We start from the raw sequence: 18061 nt of genomic DNA, 5'->3' as shown, positions 1-18061 counted from the left end.
GGGACTCGGCCTTGGGTATACACGAGGTACCTGCTTGCTTGCCCGCTTGCTTGCCCGCTTGCCTGCTGCAGATCAAGGCTGCTGGTGATCAGATTTCTTTCTCCCTTTTCTCTTTTTACCCTGGGCCAACCAGATCAACCCACTTTCTGGTTCATTGAGGCGTCCCGGAAAATCGGTTGGGAGTGCTACCTCGACTTGCTGCTTGGGGACATGGGGCGGCTTATTTGCAGGTACTTTTTGACGTCAGGAGTGGGCAGCGATACCTCGCACTGCGGTACTGGACACCACATCGCAGGTACCACGCCCAAAGTAGAGCCATGTACTCCCTGCATCTGCATCCTCCGTAAGCACCGCCGCCACGCTGAAAAGCCCTTTTGCAATGGAGAAACATTCGTTCCCAGTATGTCCCAGTACTTCCCAGTACGGGCCCAGTACGGTGCAGTACTCGCAAGCAACTGCCAAGACGCTCCTCCCTGGCGTGTGCCCAACCCGAACTTCCATCCCATGTGGCAACCCATCCATCTTCTTCCTCGGCCCTGATTGACTTTTGGCCAGACACAAGCACCAGCAGCTCGCCAAGCATTTCAGCATTCAGCATTCAGCATTCGGCCTCGGTCTGCAACTGCCGCGGGCTGCTAGCTGGACGCCCCCGTCTGTCGGCATTACATAGGTTGTCAAAATGTCATGGGACGGAAAGGATGGCTGCAAACAGCCTGTTGAAGGTTCTTGGCCAAGACGCCGGTTAGTTAGCTACTGCGACGCTGCGACGCCTGCAGGGGAACCACGGCAGAGCAAGCCGTTGGCGCTGGGGACTAATCTGCTGGGGCTAATGTGCTGGCTGCATATGTGCCTGTCTCTGTGCGACGAGGTTGATGCCAGGCTAATGGTTGGCCTTAGCCCAGCGAGAGCCGATGGGTGATGGGATGGCATCAAAGGACACCCACTAGGCTAATGAACAGGCTTAGGCACGCCCCTCTCGAGCCCGTTCGATAGCCAGAGACTCTAAAGCGCACGACTCGAATCATCTCATTCGCTCCCTGCGTGGAGTGGCGACGTGCCTCCGTGACGAGCCGAGAACCCAGTTTGATAGAAAATAGAGTCCTATCCTTGTCCGTTGTGTTACGTTGAGACTCCCAAAACTTGGATGCTGGAGGAAAAGTCCTTTCCCTGCTACGCTTCTTCCCTGGCTCATTTCCATCACCCTCCTCCCAGTTTCTCTTTCTGCTTAGTGTGGTCAGGCTCCGCATTCCGGCCCGCGGGTCATTGTCTCCCTGGACAACTTGGACTTGAGCGCGAGAGAGCGAGCGGCGGGCGACAGGAGTGGGCTTTTGAAGCATTGGATCCTGTTGACAGCCCACTTGACCGTACAAGTATCTGCTGTCAGCATTTAATATTTGCTTGTGCTGGCTGTTTTCTCGCTCCCCGCCATTTTGGTCGTGTCGGACACGTACTGGGCCCCGTTTGAACTGTTGAACAAGGTCGCACACGCGGAGAAAAAGAAAAAGGGAAAAAAACAGAGAGGAGAGAGAGGCACCGCATCGATCTTCGCTGGCTTGGGGCTTTGAGTCTCTTTCGGCTGCCAAAGAGCTTCCCGTCTGGCTACCACTCTAGCCGGGCGTGTTGTTCTTTCTTGCCTGCCTCGTGTCGACGTGCTCGTGCTCCGGCACATCTCTTCTGCACTGCGTTAGTGCTCGCATCGATACCGGTGTCCTTTTAAATTATTTATTTCACTTCTCATTTTCCATCTCTTTCTTGGGGTGGTGTGGGATCTACAACTCCCAAGCCGTAACGCACCTCGTATTCCCAGCCAATGCATCGATCATGGTGCCCTCAAAACCCTCTCCCACGGCTTCCAACATCATCACTCCTATGACACCGCCGCAGGAGTCGGAAGCACCCCCGGTCAAGGAAAAGCGAAGACGGGCCGGTAAGCCCAAGGTTCGGACGGGCTGTGTAACTTGGTATGTTGTGTAACCTTGCCTTGTGTGATGGCCAAGCGCCCCTCACACGCCCTCCTCTCATTCGTCCTCGGCGACGACCTGAAGCGTTTGCGACTGACAACAAGGGAACAGCAAGTGAGCTACATCCACATACACCAAACCGAGGATGAAGATGATATTCTCCTCTTTCTCCTCCCCGCCTCCCTCCCTTCCGTCCTGAATACTGACCGTGATATTCGCTGTTACAGAATAAGAAGGATTAAATGCGACGAGCAGAAGCCGGCATGCCAGAGATGCATCTCAACAGGTCGAACCTGCGATGGCTACAAAACCACCACCAAGCCAAAGGCGACAAGAAAGCCGGGGTTCTCTCAACAGCTCTCATCATCTTCGTCGATTAATTCATCATCGTCATCGCTGACGCTGCTGCGGCCCCTGGTGACAAACTTCAGCGGCGACTCGGTAGAGAGTCAGTACATTTCCCAATTTCTTCCCCTAGCGGAGGATTTGGTCGGCATCACGCATATTCACAACACCTTTTTCTGGGGACACGTCGTACCAGAGTATTGTTTCACATCCAAGGCAGTGAGGCATGCCATCGTCGCTCTCAGCTCTGCATACCACGACTTTAGGCTTGCCGGCTCCAGCACAACCGTCATCGGCCCGCCGACCAACTCGGAGCGGTACATCATCAGACAGTATAATCTGTCGCTGAATAGGATGGCCGAGGAGCTGAACGGCCTGCCGATGAGGAAGCGCTATGGAATCATCATGATATGCTGCGTCTCGTTCTTCTACATTGAGATTCTGCGAGGAAACTGGCCGACTGCCATGATGCACCTTGCCAACGGCATCCGGTTGATGTCCAACCTACCGGACGAGGTCGAAGACGTCTTTCGCCACCCAGAAATATTCAGCCACGATCACGACAATTCTCATGCCAGGGCTCTCTACATGGTAAAGCTGCTTCGGCGGTGGGAAGGATCGGCAGCATTCATGAGGACCAACTCGCCGCCATCCCTGTCTCTCCAAGCTTACGAGACACGGAAGAGCAATGCCGCAGGCCCCAAACAGTTTACAACGCTGGAAAAGCTACAAGAGGTTGTTGATGACTTGTTCCAAGATGTCAATGCCTTTGGCTGGATGTGCAGACAATATAACGGTGATGACAGTACTTGGGATCATGAGGCTGCTCGTTTTCAGTTTGACGTACTTCACCAGAGATGTTATCACACCAGAGAGCTGCTGAAGAAGGCAAACAGCGCCTACGGGGATATGGAGCGGGCGCCGAACCCACGCGACTTTCTCAAGTATATGGGCTGCATGCTCCGACATCGCGGTGCGTCGATTGCCCTTGATTTCATACCTCTGCCCCAAGGCATGGCATATACGCCCCCCGACGAAGAGGAGAACAAGTTTAGAGAAGTGGCCTCTATCGCCGAGGCGATCAAGCAAGGTCTGCGGGCATCGTTGGTGCCTGGAGTCTCGCCGTGGTTTAATGTGGACTTTGGAGTCGTCACCACGTTGTATATCGCGGCGTCGAACTGCTACACAGTCGCGATGAGCGAAAAGCTGTTTGATATGATGAAGAGCTGGCCTTGGCGGGAGGATCTGTGGGACGGTCCACTACTGAGACGGCAGTTGTATGAGCTCAGGAAGCCCATAGTCGAGGTGCCTGTCGCAACCACACCTGATTCGGAGACGCCCGTTCCTACGACACCCCATCTAATGAAACTCGCGATACGGCCACCATCCCGAGCGGCAGTATCAACAACAGACTCGGACGATTAATCTCTTGTTTTTTTTGTTTTTCGAACATTGATATATACCCCATATCCTTTCCTTCTATTTGGATTAGTACAGAAACGAGCGCTTCGGGTCTAGAACCTGGCCTCGTGGCGCAATTGGCGAATGACTTGGGGAGAAAAGAAGCCGTTCCTCGTCGCTGCAGAACGGTTTGGTGTTATAAGTTTTAGACATGGGCAGCGAACTCCTTTTTTTTTTTCTCTCTTTCCTCTCCTTCTCTCCACCTCTCTCCTTCTTTCCACCTCTCTCCTTTATCTTCCTCTCTCTTCTCTCTCCTTTTTATTCATTGGGTTTAGGAGTTCTTTTTGGGCGCGGATGGGGGCTACATTTTGCTGAGGGTCACGAGTGCCACATGTCGAGGAGTTTTCTTTGCTGGATAATATCATACAATACCTTGGTGGATACTGATGATTTACTGAACTTGGATATTTATTCCCACACATGCCCTCTTTCTTTCTCATCTCTCCTCTGTCTCCAGAGATGCGCTTTGAAAGGCAGCGAGCTCAAAGAATGCTCTACGCTTCAAAGTCTACATATACGAGTATATATAACAAATACATGACAACTTTGATCAGAAAGGAAGCGTCCTTGTATTTTTCGTTCGTGATGATGCTGAAACAAGCAACCAGAGTCCCAACATATGCGTCGTTCAAGAATTCAAAAAGGCAAAAAAAGGTTCCAGAGGGAGTCGAACCCTCGCTGGCGGAATCAGAATCCGCAGTCATAACCGTTAGACCATGGAACCGCTTGAAGTGGTGATCCACTTCCCATGGTGAGGAGATGTTGAGACGGAGCTCGAGTTGAAGATTTTGAAGCTTTGCCGTTGAGCTACTGTGGCTTAGCGGGCACAGGGCAAGCCACAGGGCAAGCCACAAGGTACCTCTGCTGCCCCGCCAAGTGACCTCAAGCTCGACTTTAACTTGCTGCCATTTCCATATCACATGCAGCTTCAACTTCAACCTCGACAACACTCATGTATTCAGCTGCGGCACTGGCCAGGACAACAAACAGCAATTCGCCCCCTTTTAGCAAAAACAAGACCAGCATCAGTTGAATAAACGACTCTTAATTGGTCCCTCCCAGAAACACACCTATCCCCAATCCCCAGTAGAGCTTTCCAAAAAAACCAAAGTTCGAGCGAGGCCACACAAAGACATGACAAGCTCGATCCCGCAGTCGCCAACCGACGACGAAAACAAGTCGTTTGACCTCAACCTGCAGCACGGGCATAGGGACCTTGTGCAGGCGATTGCGTTCAACGCTTACGGCGACCGATGCGCGACGGGGTCGGTGGATGGCAAGATTCGGGTGTTTAACCGGCATAAGGATGGGACGTGGAGGCTGTGCGATACGTGGAGCGCGCATGGAGGGGAGGTTGTCGAGGTTTGTTTCTCTCTTGTTGTGTTTGCTCCTTTTTCTATTGCGCAATGCTGACGTTTGGGATTTGTGACTACTGCTACAGCTGCAATGGCTTCCTTCTACAATATATCCCAACCTCGTCGCCTCTCTCGGCATAGAAGGCTGGTTCCGCCTCTGGGCAGAGAATCCCTCAGCCGCGCCAGGTCGCCGCTTCTGCGCCGCGCGGTCAGTCAATGGCCGGCCAGCCTTTGACACGCGGTCGGCGCGGGCGCCGTACCGGTCCTTTTCCATGAAGCACAGCGAGGAGACGCGGCAGACGTACCTGGCGCTGCTGGCGACGGACGGGCGGCTGACCGTCTACGAAAACGACCAGCCCGAGAACCTGGCCGAGTACACGTCGATTGACGAGTTCAGCATCTGCCCCCGGCCCGGCCGCGGCGACGAGGTGGCCTTCAAGGTGCGCTTCGACCCGAACCCGGAGCCGTGCTACACGGCGCTCAGGGCCGGCGTGCCGTCGGATGCGCTGGGCCTGGTGGTGGCGGGCATGAACTCGGTCAAGGTGTACCGCACGCGGGAGATTGCGTCGTCAAACTTTGGCGCCAACACGCTGCAGAAGGAGTTTTACCTGGCCGTCGAGATCGAGGGCCACAGGGGGCTCGTCAGGGACGTGGCGTGGGCGCCGGGCAACATCAGGGGCTACGACATGATCGCCACGGCCTGCCAGGACGGCTACGCGCGCGTCTTCCGCATCGACACCCCCTACTCCGACGCCGACGGCAAGTCGTGGTCCGCCGCCCACCTCCTCAAGCCCGACAGCCGCGCGCACAAGGAGTCCCCGTCAAAGGACGACAACACGCCCGGCTCCGGCCCCAACAACCACCATCACCACCACCAGCCGTCGTCGACGCTCAGCGCCAGCCTCGCAAAGTCGAGCACCGTCACCGAGCGCGCGTGGACCGGCCAGCCCGGCCAGATCAGGCACGTGGCCAAGGTGATTTCGCGGCTGGATAGCCACCGCACGCCCGTGTGGCGCGTGGGCTTCGACGACGACGGGCAGATCCTGGGCAGCACCGGGGATGATGGGCGGCTGCTCTGTTATCGGCAGACGCCGGATGGGCAGTGGGCCAAGAGCTCGGAGCTGGTCATGATGAAGACGAGGATGGCGACGCCTTGATGGGGGATGAGGATCGCGAGCATGATGAGTATATATGGGCTGTGGATGAATGGGATGGTATCGGATGGAGTCTTACTTTTTTTTGACGTTGCGGCGAATACAGGCATGGGTATTGTTATTAACTACGACTTTCACGCGAGGGTCCCTTTTTTGTTTCCATTTCCAAGCAAGACGAAACATGTACATGCATATATAATTGTATATATTCATCATTGAGTGTGTCTTTTTCCACCTCTACATCGCTCAGTGGAATAATCTAGCCTTCCCTTCTTCTCTTCATTCTGTGTAAATACAAACGCCCCATGTGTCCGGCCTATTCAGCAGGCCCCTTGAAATAAATAAAAAATACATGATTTCCCCCTTTGAAACGCCAATTCGTGATAGTTTGTTTTCTGTTAATTTGTTCGAGAAGGCTTCCATGGATTTGCATCACATGCTAATTGGCCCATGAGAGCTTTTTCCCGATCTACCCCACACCGCCTTCTCCTCACAGCTCTTTTTTCCAGCTAGGGAAACTCGATTGGTTTCCTTCCATGCTTTAGAAAACAAAAGAAAAGAGGCCAACAACAACTGCATTTAAGCAGCGTCGGCGCTGGCAATGGGCTGAGCGACCTTGGTGACCTGGGCGCCAGCACGGACGATGCGCTGACCGGCAGAGTCGTTGATGTAGGTGACGTCCTTGTTCTCGAACTGAGCACGCTTCCAGATCTCGACCTCGCAGCCGCCGCGCAGGACACCGACACGCATCGTGGACAGCAGGTTGTGGGCGGCGTTGGAGTGGTTGTAGACACCGCCGTTGAAGATGGCCGTGGCGTCCTTGCCGATGGCGGAGGTAATCAGGGCCTTGCCACCGGGGTGATCGCGGATGAAGTTGCCAACGTCGTGGATAACACCAGCAATGGCAACCAGGGCCTTTCCGTTCTTGGAGTCGGCGACGAAGTCATCCCAGTCAACAACGGGGAGCTGCTCAAGGGGAGTGCCCCAGTCGAGGGTGGCACGCTTCTGGTCGAGCTTCTTCTGGAGCTGCTGGACACGGCCCTTCTCGATCTCGTTGGCGCGGAACTGCTTCAGGTCGTAGGCGAGGCCAGTCCACTTCCAGAAGACAATCATCCACTTGGTGGGGTCGTACTGCCACCACTCAATGGCGTTTCGGTAGTCGGCAGGGAACTCGTGGTGGAAGTTGTGGTAGCCCTCACCGAGGGTGACGAGCGCGGTGATGACGTGGTCACGGGGTGAGTTGCGGTCGTCAAAGGGCTGGTCGCCGAGCCAGTGGGCCAGGGAGTTGACGCAGAAGGTGGCCTGCTGGACGAAGCAGATGCGCAGGATGCCGGCGTAGACGAAGCCGCCCAGCCAGTCGTTGAACATGAGGCCGCAGAAGACGGTGGGGAAGACGAGGCCCATGAAGATGACGCACTTGAGGTAGTTGCGGTGCTGCCAGACAACGATGCTGTCCTCGTTGAGGTCGCTAATGTCGCAGCGGCCGATGCGCTTGGGGTTCTGCTTGAACAGCATCCAGCCCATGTGAGAGTACAGAAGACCCTTGCGGACGGAGTAGGGGTCCTTGTCGGTGTCTGTGTATCGGTGGTGAGAGCGGTGGCCTCTTGACCACCAGCGGATGGAGCCCTCGACGGCACCAGCTCCAACGGCAGCGAGGTAGATTCTGAGGGGGAGAGTGGCCTTGTAGGAGGAGTGAGCCCAGAGACGGTGGTAGCCTGTTTGAAGAGAAGATGATGTGAGTACAACTGCAACTGAGTCTGATATATATATCAATGTTTCATTTTGCTTACCAGCTGTGATGCCCAGGCCAGTGTTGAAGTAGTAGATGACGGAGAAGATGGCGGTGGAAAGGTGCAGAGGCACCCAGTAGGAGGAGACAAAGCCGGCCAGCGGGATGAAGACGATGAAGATGGCGTTGAGCCAGTTGATGTGCTTGTACCAGTTGCCCCAGGTCATGGGCAGGTCGGAGATGTGCACCTTCTTGGGGTCGTACTTGGCGCCGGACCGCAGAGGCACATAGTCGGTTGTGCCATCTGGGAAAGCGGCCGCCTGGACCTTTGCGGCCGAGGCTGTGGGTTCGGACATGTTGACGATGTCCTTGGGATTCCCGTCCGTGTTGAAGAAAGGAAGATACCGATGGGAAGGAGGAAGTGGAGGTTGGAAGAGAGAGGACGGGGAGCAGGAGGAGAGAAGAGGCTTTGATTTAAAAAGAGTCGAGTCTCGGAGGAAGGGAGGACAAGGGGAGCTATCAAGAGGGGCGGAGGAGGAAGAGGAGGAGGGGGGGGGTGTGCGAGAATCAAAGCATGAGATGATGAAGCTGGTTCGCTTCTGATATCAGATTCCGAGAAGGGGGGGCGTTGATCAGCGGAGGGGGGGGGGCGTCCGAGATCAAATCAGCCCAGATCAAGCCTGAAAGTCCCGGATATCCTAGGCAGAAAGCAGCAGAAACTAACAAGAGATGCAGAAGCCCCGATAAGACCATTTGTCGCCGTCGACTTTTTGCCCCTGGTGGAGCAGTGGGAGAAGAGAACAAGAGTCAAGCCGAGTGTGTGTACGAGTAGCGCTGCGGTAGGCTGTACGTGCAGGCAGCGCGGCCAATGGCGGGGCGACGGCGGTACCTGGTACCAGTGGCTGTACCTCGTGGACGGACTGCCGAGCGCGGTTTGTTGGATCTCGCTGGTTGAGCAAACGCAACGGCTGGTCATCTTGCAGGTACAGGTACAGGTACAGGTACCAGCACCAGACAGGGCAGGGCACTTGAATGCATGATTACCAGGTACTGCAATGGTAGGGTAGTGCTACGCTGCTGAAACAGTAAACTGTACGCGTACTGCAGAAAGCACTGCAGGCGAGTCGTTGGAAACAGTTGGGAAAAGTCGCATCGGCCCATGGCTGCTTTGCCGGACGCCCAACAGGCTGCACAACAAACAAGGCGACTCTGAATTCCCGCCCCAAAGCTGCTCGATACCGATTGGAATCAGCAGATGTGCAATTCATCTGGCCTGACACTTTTCCTACTCTCTTCCCATCAGCAACCAAAATGTCAAATGTACACACACTCGTACATCCCGCAAAAACATCGAATACTTCCAAAAAAAAAATCGCCCACCCCCCTGGTACAGGTACGTCCAAATCCTCGTAAGTGGCTACTTGTTACTAGCGCCTTCTTTGTCCGGGTTGAGCGACACGCCGCCCCGCGCAGCCAATCACAGCCCGCCAAAAACGGGTGCTACTCAACCTTTTTTTTTTTTCTTCCTCTCTTCTTCGCTGTCTTGTCTTCTTTGCCCACTTTCTACTTCCCCAACAACTTTTTTGGGGCTGCGTTTAGTTACCTTCCCGCCCCAGACGAGGACCCACCCTGGGGGCTTTTAGACATATCGCTGCATATGGCAATGGAACTTGTTTTTTGTTTGCAAAGTTCTTTGGATTGGCCTGAAATTGAACGGGATGACGGATCAAGCCTGTCGTCCGCGCGTGGCTGTCTTATCACTGTTACGAGATTTGCCCGTATGAGCATGCTTTTGTGGCAAAAGGAAGGATCCAAAGGTTAAATTAGCGAGGAATGCTGTTGATAACGCCAGTTGCATGTGCATGTCGAAATTCAAAAACTCGGTTTCATATGATAATACGATATCATGCTTGTAGAGCCAATGAATGGTACAGACAGAGCCAGGACACTGCAACGCGCATGCATTTCAGCTTCAGACGAGACCAATCACCTCTCATCGGCTTCATTCAGCAAATCAAAAATGCAACGAATACCTGTACAGATACGTGTAATCGTTCAGGTACGTATACGTGTACAAAGTAAACAAGTACCGCCGCGCGTATAAACTGCCAAATCTTAATACTAGAAGCCCATCAAGATAACAAATCTCCAACCTCACACGAGTAAGCATTTCCCCCCGGATACATCTACCGAATAGCCTATCCATCACATTCCCATTCCCATTCACATTCACATTCACATTCACATTCACATTCACATTCACATTCACATTCACATTCACATTCACATTCACATTTCAAGCACAAGTCAAACATCAAACCTCGGCTTCTCACCAATTTCCCAATAAAAAATCAAAAAATCCATCATCCCATGTGCAACTTCTCCTTCCTTCACCCCCGACTAATCAAATCCATTCCCCCCCTCCCCATAATCCCCAACAGAAATTGAAGAAAAAAACTGGCCCCGTCTTTCCCGGCTGCCGAGCTTCTTCCGCATTAGACGGGGTAAAAGGTACGTACCTGCCTATCTGTCCGACCCCCAACTGAAAAAAATACCCTGGAAGCTTGCGCCACTGGTTGGGACCCTTGGCCGCACCGCCACATGACCGTTGCAGCTCATTCCTTTTAACATGCAGCCATCAGGTGCGCCACCGTAATCATAGCCCAGTCTAGAATATTGCCGTATTAGGAAATTTGCTGGCAAGCACCGAGTACAGCTTGTCTTCAATGTGACGCATGAGGGAGATACTTTGCGCTGTTCTGCTACTCCAACACTTAATGTCCAAAAAGTTCAGCCTTCAGCAATATTCCAAACGCAAAATTATGTGGAATAGCCTGTTCAAATAAAATAAAAATAAAATTTGTATTCAATTGTCGCTTGCTCGCTTGTTTGCTTGCTTGTTTGTGCCAAAACTAGTCATATCTCATGTGTGTCAGGCTGGGCGCTTTTTATATCTCGCCGCCATAGTCATATCCAATGTCATGATCCCATACTCATATCCAAAATCGTAACAAAATGAAAACCAAAGAGCCAGGTCAGTTGCCTGCAGCCATGTCTACTTTACAAAAAGGAAATGATAGCGAGTCGCAAATAAAAGGAATAAAAAAAAAAAAGATCAAAAGGCCGTTGTTGTATGACAATCAAAACTTTGTGCGTGTGTGTGCGGTGTAACTGTAGGTGTATATGTCTGGTGGTCTTCATGTCTGCGCATCTGTCGTAATCATGAGCGGCGTCGCCGCTTCGGGTCGTGTCATTAGTTTGAATTCGTCATCGATAAGTCCCTTCTCTTGCAGCAGCTCTCCTTCAAGCCCCAAATGAGCTGCTCCGATGCCCGTCAGCGAGACGTGCATTGGCCCGTGTCGCGGATATGCAAGTCCTGTTTCTGTCTGGCCACCTCCGTTGAGCAGCTGCCCGGCCCTCTGTGCGGCACTGGCGTTGTAGCCTTGCCTGGGGTCGGGCACCTTGAAGCCCGGTGACCGCGAGGCAATGTAATCGGGTTCCGACTCCGTTTCTGGAGTCGTAACACGATGTGCTGCTCCATTGCCCAGTCTGGAGCTTGTTGGGGGCTCTGCAGACACCGGCGTGTTGGGCACATCTGTCTGCTGTGGCGTTGCGTGAGATGAAGACGACCCATAGCCATCTTCAACTCTTGCGACTTTCCGGAGCCGCTTAACCTTGATATTGGCCGTGTTCTTGGTAAGCTTCAGTCTCCCACTTGATCTTGACCTTGGCACCTCGGCATTGACACTCCGAGTGCTATTCGTCCTTTGGGCCACGGCTGAGACTTGCTTGTCAGCATCTCCTTCACGGTCAACCTTCTCCTGTTGTCTCTCCTGGTGGGTCTCGGCGTTTCGGAGTTGGGCTGCCGCCTCGGTGGGAGACTCGGTAACAACAACAGCAGGAACAGGTACAGGTTCTTCGTCTGCAGCGACGTTGGCCGCCGATCCTCCCCAGCTAGACTCGGGGGCAACTGGAACGACGAGTCCATTTGCCGTCTTGTCAACCTGGTCATCCACTGCTGTGAAGTAGTCGGTGCTTTCGTAGGAGCTGAGTTGCTCGATTGGCCGCGAATATCGGTCACTGATATTCAGAAACCTCTCGGCTGAAGGCGTCGGGGTCGGTTGTCGCCGCACGTCATAGTCGTCAGGCAACACATAACTCTCTCCACTATCGCTGTAGGATGGAGCAATGTTCCTGTTTGCTGCCCAGCCCGACTTATATGCCGGGTCGTTGACGTCCACGTCGCTGGGCATCGGGCTTGGGGGGGACCGGCCTCGCGCAGAATAGTGCTGGTCATAGGGGAGGAGCCCGCTGTCGGCATATGCTGAACCCGAGTATGCCCAGTCGTTGGCGGGCCGTGTCGCCCTCGTCGCAGGGTGAGAGTCGACTTCGTATCCGTCTGAGGAATACTCGCGCACCTCATCACCGTAGTCCATGCGGACGGGCTCCTGATCTGAGTGCAAGGCGTCGCTTTGCACGTCGCCTGGGATGATGCCTGGGAACATTCGCAGCAGCGATGCCGCTTGCAGTCTCATTCGCGGGTCGTCGCTGAGGCAAATCTCCGTCATCTGTCGATACCAGTCAGGCACGTTGATCTCGGGCCCCAGAATCAGCGGTCGGCCTTGCGTCTCAGGCTCGTCTTCAAGCATGGCAAGTCCCCAAAGCACCATGCCGAGCTGGTACAGGTCTGACTTGACTCCAATGTACATGGAGAGACGCTGGTTGGACTCGATCAGGGCTGTGGCCTCTGGGGGCTCCCAACCGACGGGGCAGCCGCGCCTGTTAATGTCAATGATTTTGGCATCGCCGTCATCGTCAATGACAATGTTGGATAGCGTAAAGTCTCCCTGGACAAAACCCGACTCGTGGACATCGGCCAACCCTTGGACGATTTGTCTGGCCCACTTCTCCCTGGTGTCCCAGGGGATGCCAATGTTGTTTTCCTTGCAGTTCTCGAAGATGATGTCAATCAGGGCACCCTGGCCAGCGAAACTAATGAGGAGCCCCTTGACATGATCGTCACTGTCATCCACAACAACACCGTAAAAGTCAATGACATGCCTTGAGAAACGCAGGCCGTTGAGCGCGTTGACCTCGTAGAGAAACTCCTCGACGGTGTCGGGGCTGGGGATCTCCTTCTTGATCAACATGTTGCCATTGACGCTGACCTTGTAGACAAAGCCCGACATGTGAGAGTCGAAAATGATGTCTCGTTCCTTGACTCTCCTGCAACCCAAATGCCGAATCTGGTTGACGGACGGGTAGTGGATAATTTCCTGTTCAAAGCGCGGCTGGTTAGTCTCGTGATGGGGAATGGCCGTGGATCAATAGGCAATCACTTACATTGCCATCTTCAACTACATGAACATGTAATCTCCCGTCCGTAGTTTCAAGCTTCAGGTTGGTCACGGTGTCGTAGAACTGGATATCCGGCAGGCTTTCGCGGATGGCCTCGTATATCTTGGCGCTCTTATCTCTCTGGTATTTGGTGTGGCTGAGCTCCCACTCGAGAGAGTTCTCGGGCGCATCGCGATAGTCAAGCGATATGGTGACGCGGCGCCACATGTAGTCTTGCTCGCGGTATGTAACAAAGAACTTTTCCCGCTTCGACCGATCTCTAAAGTGCATGCTCAAGTTGAGAATCCATTCCCTTTCGAGCTCGTCGTGAATCATGGCTTCGTACTGAGACGCCGTCACGGAGCGGGAGTCGGCCACAGATGCGCCGTCCTGAGCGGTGTACTCGTCGTCAGCATCGTCAGCGTCGGTACCGTCATTGTCGGTCGTGAGGGCGTGCGGTCTGTCTGAATAATTTGAGACAGCCGTCTCCAATTCGGCAAGGTCGATTGGCAGCGACTGAGCGTAGTTTGAGTTGGTCTCGTGAAGCGGCTCACCAAAGAAGCTGGGCGCACTGGAACGAGGGTCGATGTGAGATCTTGAGCTTCGCCGACCTGGCTTATGGGGAAAGTGAGTGCGTCTATCGACTGAGGCCGCTCTCCGCTCCTCGGCTGAAGGCTCTACAGGAGCAAGATGCTCTCTGCTCTCCGACAGCTGGCGCTTGAATGTCTGTGATCGAGGCAAGCCGGGCACGACTCTCCTGGACAGGCGCTTGACAAGGCCGGAGCCGGAGACGGGCGCGGAAGCTTGCTGGTCGGCGGAGACGGACGAGGCTGACGACTTTGAGCTCCGGGAGCTCCCCGAGCGGGTCAGCAGCTTGCGCAGAAAGCTCTGCTTGGTGGGCGACGGCGATTGCGGTTGCGACTGAGGTTGCAGCAGAGACGGCGAAGTGCATGGCCGGCCATCTAGTGGAGGCATGTTGGGCAACCCGAGCTGCAGGTGTCTATGTGTACCTCTCGATATATGCGCTATGGAGCTGCACAACGCCGGGTACCTGCTGTCTACCTTTGCGTAGCGATAGCAGGGATAGCAGGGATAAGCGCAGTTGACGTGAACAGGCCTCTCTCGTTTTCACTTTTTTTTTTTTTTTTTGGCCAGTGAGAAACGAGAGAATTGTTTTGATTATCGTGTGATGGCAGCCAGTCGTGAGGCTGAGGAAAGGAGGGGTGCTGGGCCCGTGTATGGAAAGCAGCAGGCACTCGGATATAAATAGCCGCCTTTATGATATACTGATTCACCGTGATTCAGCGGGGATAAAAACAGGTTGAGCCTCCCTGGAACACCTTGCAGATGTCGGGGAAGACGCCTTCAAATGCCGCCCGAGCCAAGAAAAAAGCCGGCTCTCTTATGTTTAGCTGGTCGCGGAGGAGGCTGAAAGCAAGGGAGTCGAGAGGCGAACAGGCAGAAATGGCAAGCAGCGGCTCTAGTGGCGGGCTGTCCAGTAAGAAGAGGTGTCTGGCAAAAAAAGGCGAGGTAGGTGAGTCTAGGTGAAGGTGAGGCGAGGCGAGGGGCAAGGCGGGATGGATGGATGTCCTAGAGAGAAGCCGCTTGAGCGGCGAGGCAAATGGGGGCGAAGAAGCACAAATAAAAGCTCGGCTGGAGATGCAAGATGGGCTGGCGGGGAAGGGGGGAGGATGAATAGGAGGCCGAGAAACGAGACAGGATGAGACTGGACTGGACTGGACGGGACGGGATAAAGACAAGGGCAGCCTGGTGGAGCGGCGTGAGAGAGACAAAGAGGCTGGAGTCGACGATCTCGGTGGTTGTTGCTGCTGCTGCTGCTGGCTCAAGTCGAGTCGAGTCGAGTCGAGTCGAATCAAATCAGTCAGTCGGTTTGTGCACATGTGTTGTGGCATGGATGTGGATGTGGATGTCGAGGAAGAGGCGTATATTGGCGTGGACAGGCGCAGGTGCAGGGGTTGTTTCTGGGGTCGTGACCAGGTTTGACGGGCGGATGTACTCGTACCAGGTTGACCGCAGCAGGCGGCAGTACCCGGCTGGTACCTGCTACCGGGTTTAGCTCAGCAGGCCAGACGGTGAGAGTCGGCAGAAGCGAGCGGCTGGAATGATTTCCCCAGCCGTGCCAGTCCGTTGGAGGCAGTGCAAGGTGCTTTGCAGGAGTCGGTACTCCGTACACGTACTATGTACTCGTACTCTTGACTCTGGCTGAGAGCTGGAGCTGAGAGCTGGAGCTGGAGCTGGAGCTGTGTTGAGGCCATCAGCTCTCTAAAAAGCCACAGCCGGCCCAGCGAGCTGCTAAAAGCTACTAAGGCTTCATGCCGCTGGTCGTGCCCGAGGCCCGTCCGAGCTACTTTAGCGGTACCGGCGCTGGCTAGGCCCTGCTAGGCCCTGCTTAGTAGGTAGGGGTTCTGCCAGTTGGGCTCTGGTTGCTGGACCCCTCCTTTCCCTTCGCTGGAAGAGGGACCTCGGGCTGCCAAAGGCCCCTAAAAGCGCTGGATGGCACCCTACTGGTAGCACCCGAGTGCAAGTTAGTGGGCTGGCAGCACCCAAAACGGGCAATTGGGCGGTGGCATGACGAGGGGCAGGCCATTGTCACAGTGGGGCGACGTTGTGACGGCTTCTGCCTCGTTTTCTTTTTTTCCCCTTCACCTTCTCGCGCGCTTCCAGCTGTTTGGCCAAGTACACAGTGCTGCGCTCTACTCTCGCCCTTTTTTTTTCATGCCCAACCTCGCAAATCTCAGAGATCAGACCTGCAGCATCTTCCAAACGAGAGACACACACACAACCTACTGTACCTCACAGCACTAAAAACGCTCAACACCTTGGTTGCCCCATCGACCACTTGCATCCGGCTTCGTGACCGCCAATTCGACGACGCCTGGCAGGCTCCGCTCGCTTACCCATTTCGGGTCGAAGCCCTACAGGCGGAGAGACAGAGAGAGACCAGAGAGAAATCAAAAAGCCGTCATGGGATGCACCGGATTGCCATGGCAACTGCTGGTATGTGATGTGATGTATACTCTGCTTCGTACATACGAGTACAGGCACGAGCATGTACGTGTGTGCGTTCGCGCATGTTTTGCCTGGCCGGGGACACGAGTAATTGTTCCGAGAGCGAGCTCACGCCGGGCACCCCTACAGGCCGAGTTGATTAAGAGCAAAAGATAGTACGAGGACAGCATCATCCAAGGTGAGTTGGCAATCAAACAACAAGCCTAGCCCCGGGTAATGCTGGCTAGTTCGTGCAACCTCGCTCGGCGTCGCACCGCCAGCTTATCACCACCAAGTCGGATTGTGGTGGTGGGATTGGGCAGCGAACTGCCTCTGCCTCTGCCACTGCTTCTGCGTCTCATGCTTACTATGTACTCGTACTGTCCACGTACATACATGGGCTTGGACTGCTGGCTAGCTCCAATCCGTGCCCGTCCCGGTGCGTTCTGGAGACAGGCTAGATCGGACTATGCCATATCGTACATGGACGCTTAATCAATCGAATCGGTACCTACTCATCTGCCAGGGCCTGTTGCGTCTTTTGCACATTACATGCTCGGCCATACATGTGCAGATGCTCGTATCTTTGGATGGTTCTCGCCTCGTCACAAATGCCCCTTTTTGGGAGCCCATTGACCAAGCAACAAGGCTATTGATCCTATCCCGTGCCGTCTTGACTCGGGCTTTCCGGGCAGCTATTCGTTAGTGCCTGGGTAGCCATGCCATGTAAGCAGCCCAGGGAACATGGAATCCAGTTCCCGGCCAAATGGTTTGGGCCATGCGCATCACACACATGACATACACGAGGTTTGGGCCCGTGAACTGATGCGTGGCCCGGAGATGCAGTGGTTCCATGGCTGGAGCCCGACCAACAACACGAACATGATACACGAACATGATGGGCCGGATGTCCGAGTCAACAACGATTCATGATGGTGCCAATGCTTTGGTAGTGTCCATCGGCGTTTGAAACGCCATCGATCGAATCATTGCCCAACGCCTCATACTCAAACTTACTCCGGGTAACCCCTATTACAAGTGCGTGATAGTCTACATCCCTATTCAATAAATAAGATGGCCTAGGAACGGATCACATCCGCAGACTCACATGTCAGCCCCAGCCCCGGGCCCCCGTTCCGAGATGATCTTGGCTGCGCACGCACGTCATGGTTTATACATTGAAGCGTATTTCACGTACCGGGAACTGGCAGCTTGACACTTTTTACTACTATACAGCAACCAGCCTCTCGATTTTATGGTTGTTGGGGCAAGCTCCTGTCCCCTTGTGTTGTTGATTCTTGATTTCTAATTCTTTAGCACTGACTACTGTACTTGTATTAACCAGCATTCTCATCAACCTGATACTGTCATGTTCAGGTTCAGCATCCGCTCTCTAGTGTACTTGTATAGAAATATTTCAGGAGTGGGGCATGCCAGGGTCAACACAGTGTGTATATATCTTTCACACTATGACGACAGACATTGGCTTTAACAAAGCCAAACATAGAGGCGCTAACAACACCAGGATATTGCGACATGTAATGGTTGCGTATCAGTTGAGCGAAGGAAGCAACGATGCGAGCATTTTCTCGGTACATATGTAGTCTTGCTTGCTGAGTGAGTAGCACGCGGTTACCAGAGAAATAATCATCACCCAGAGCTTCTGGACACGTTCCAAGTATTTTGCCTCGTTGATATTGCTATCGGATA

At 54.1% G+C, this 18061-nt stretch overlaps 4 protein-coding genes across 4 annotated transcripts; 2 read left to right on the top strand and 2 right to left on the bottom strand.

Annotated features, from left to right (window-relative positions):
* Window positions 1-1821: 1821 nt before the first annotated feature.
* Window positions 1822-3731, top strand: TRIVIDRAFT_54303 (uncharacterized protein; the record flags this gene model as incomplete). Its single annotated transcript, XM_014100927.1, has 2 exons — window positions 1822-1961; window positions 2198-3731. 2 exons carry the CDS (start codon window positions 1822-1824, stop codon window positions 3729-3731), a joined length of 1674 nt encoding a protein of 557 aa, XP_013956402.1.
* A 1004-nt stretch (window positions 3732-4735) lies between these two features.
* TRIVIDRAFT_81762 (uncharacterized protein) lies at window positions 4736-6442 on the top strand (the record flags this gene model as incomplete). Its single annotated transcript, XM_014100926.1, has 2 exons — window positions 4736-5129; window positions 5209-6442. The coding sequence occupies 2 exons, from the start codon at window positions 4902-4904 to the stop codon at window positions 6277-6279; spliced, it is 1299 nt and encodes a 432-aa protein (XP_013956401.1).
* A 23-nt stretch (window positions 6443-6465) lies between these two features.
* TRIVIDRAFT_71569 (uncharacterized protein) lies at window positions 6466-8361 on the bottom strand (the record flags this gene model as incomplete). The annotated part of the gene is made up of 2 exons (XM_014100925.1): window positions 6466-7991; window positions 8067-8361. The coding sequence occupies 2 exons, from the start codon at window positions 8359-8361 to the stop codon at window positions 6856-6858; spliced, it is 1431 nt and encodes a 476-aa protein (XP_013956400.1).
* Window positions 8362-12240: 3879 nt separating this feature from the next.
* On the bottom strand, window positions 12241-14317 carry TRIVIDRAFT_150305 (uncharacterized protein; the record flags this gene model as incomplete). The annotated part of the gene is made up of 2 exons (XM_014100924.1): window positions 12241-13281; window positions 13349-14317. Coding segments are annotated over 2 exons (2010 nt in total), but the record flags the coding sequence as incomplete, so codon positions are not given.
* Window positions 14318-18061: the final 3744 nt, after the last annotated feature.

This window comes from Trichoderma virens (assembly GCF_000170995.1).
Source record: "Trichoderma virens Gv29-8 chromosome Unknown TRIVIscaffold_6, whole genome shotgun sequence".
Classification (NCBI taxonomy): domain Eukaryota; kingdom Fungi; phylum Ascomycota; class Sordariomycetes; order Hypocreales; family Hypocreaceae; genus Trichoderma; species Trichoderma virens.
This window is presented reverse-complemented; position numbering and strand designations above follow the sequence as displayed.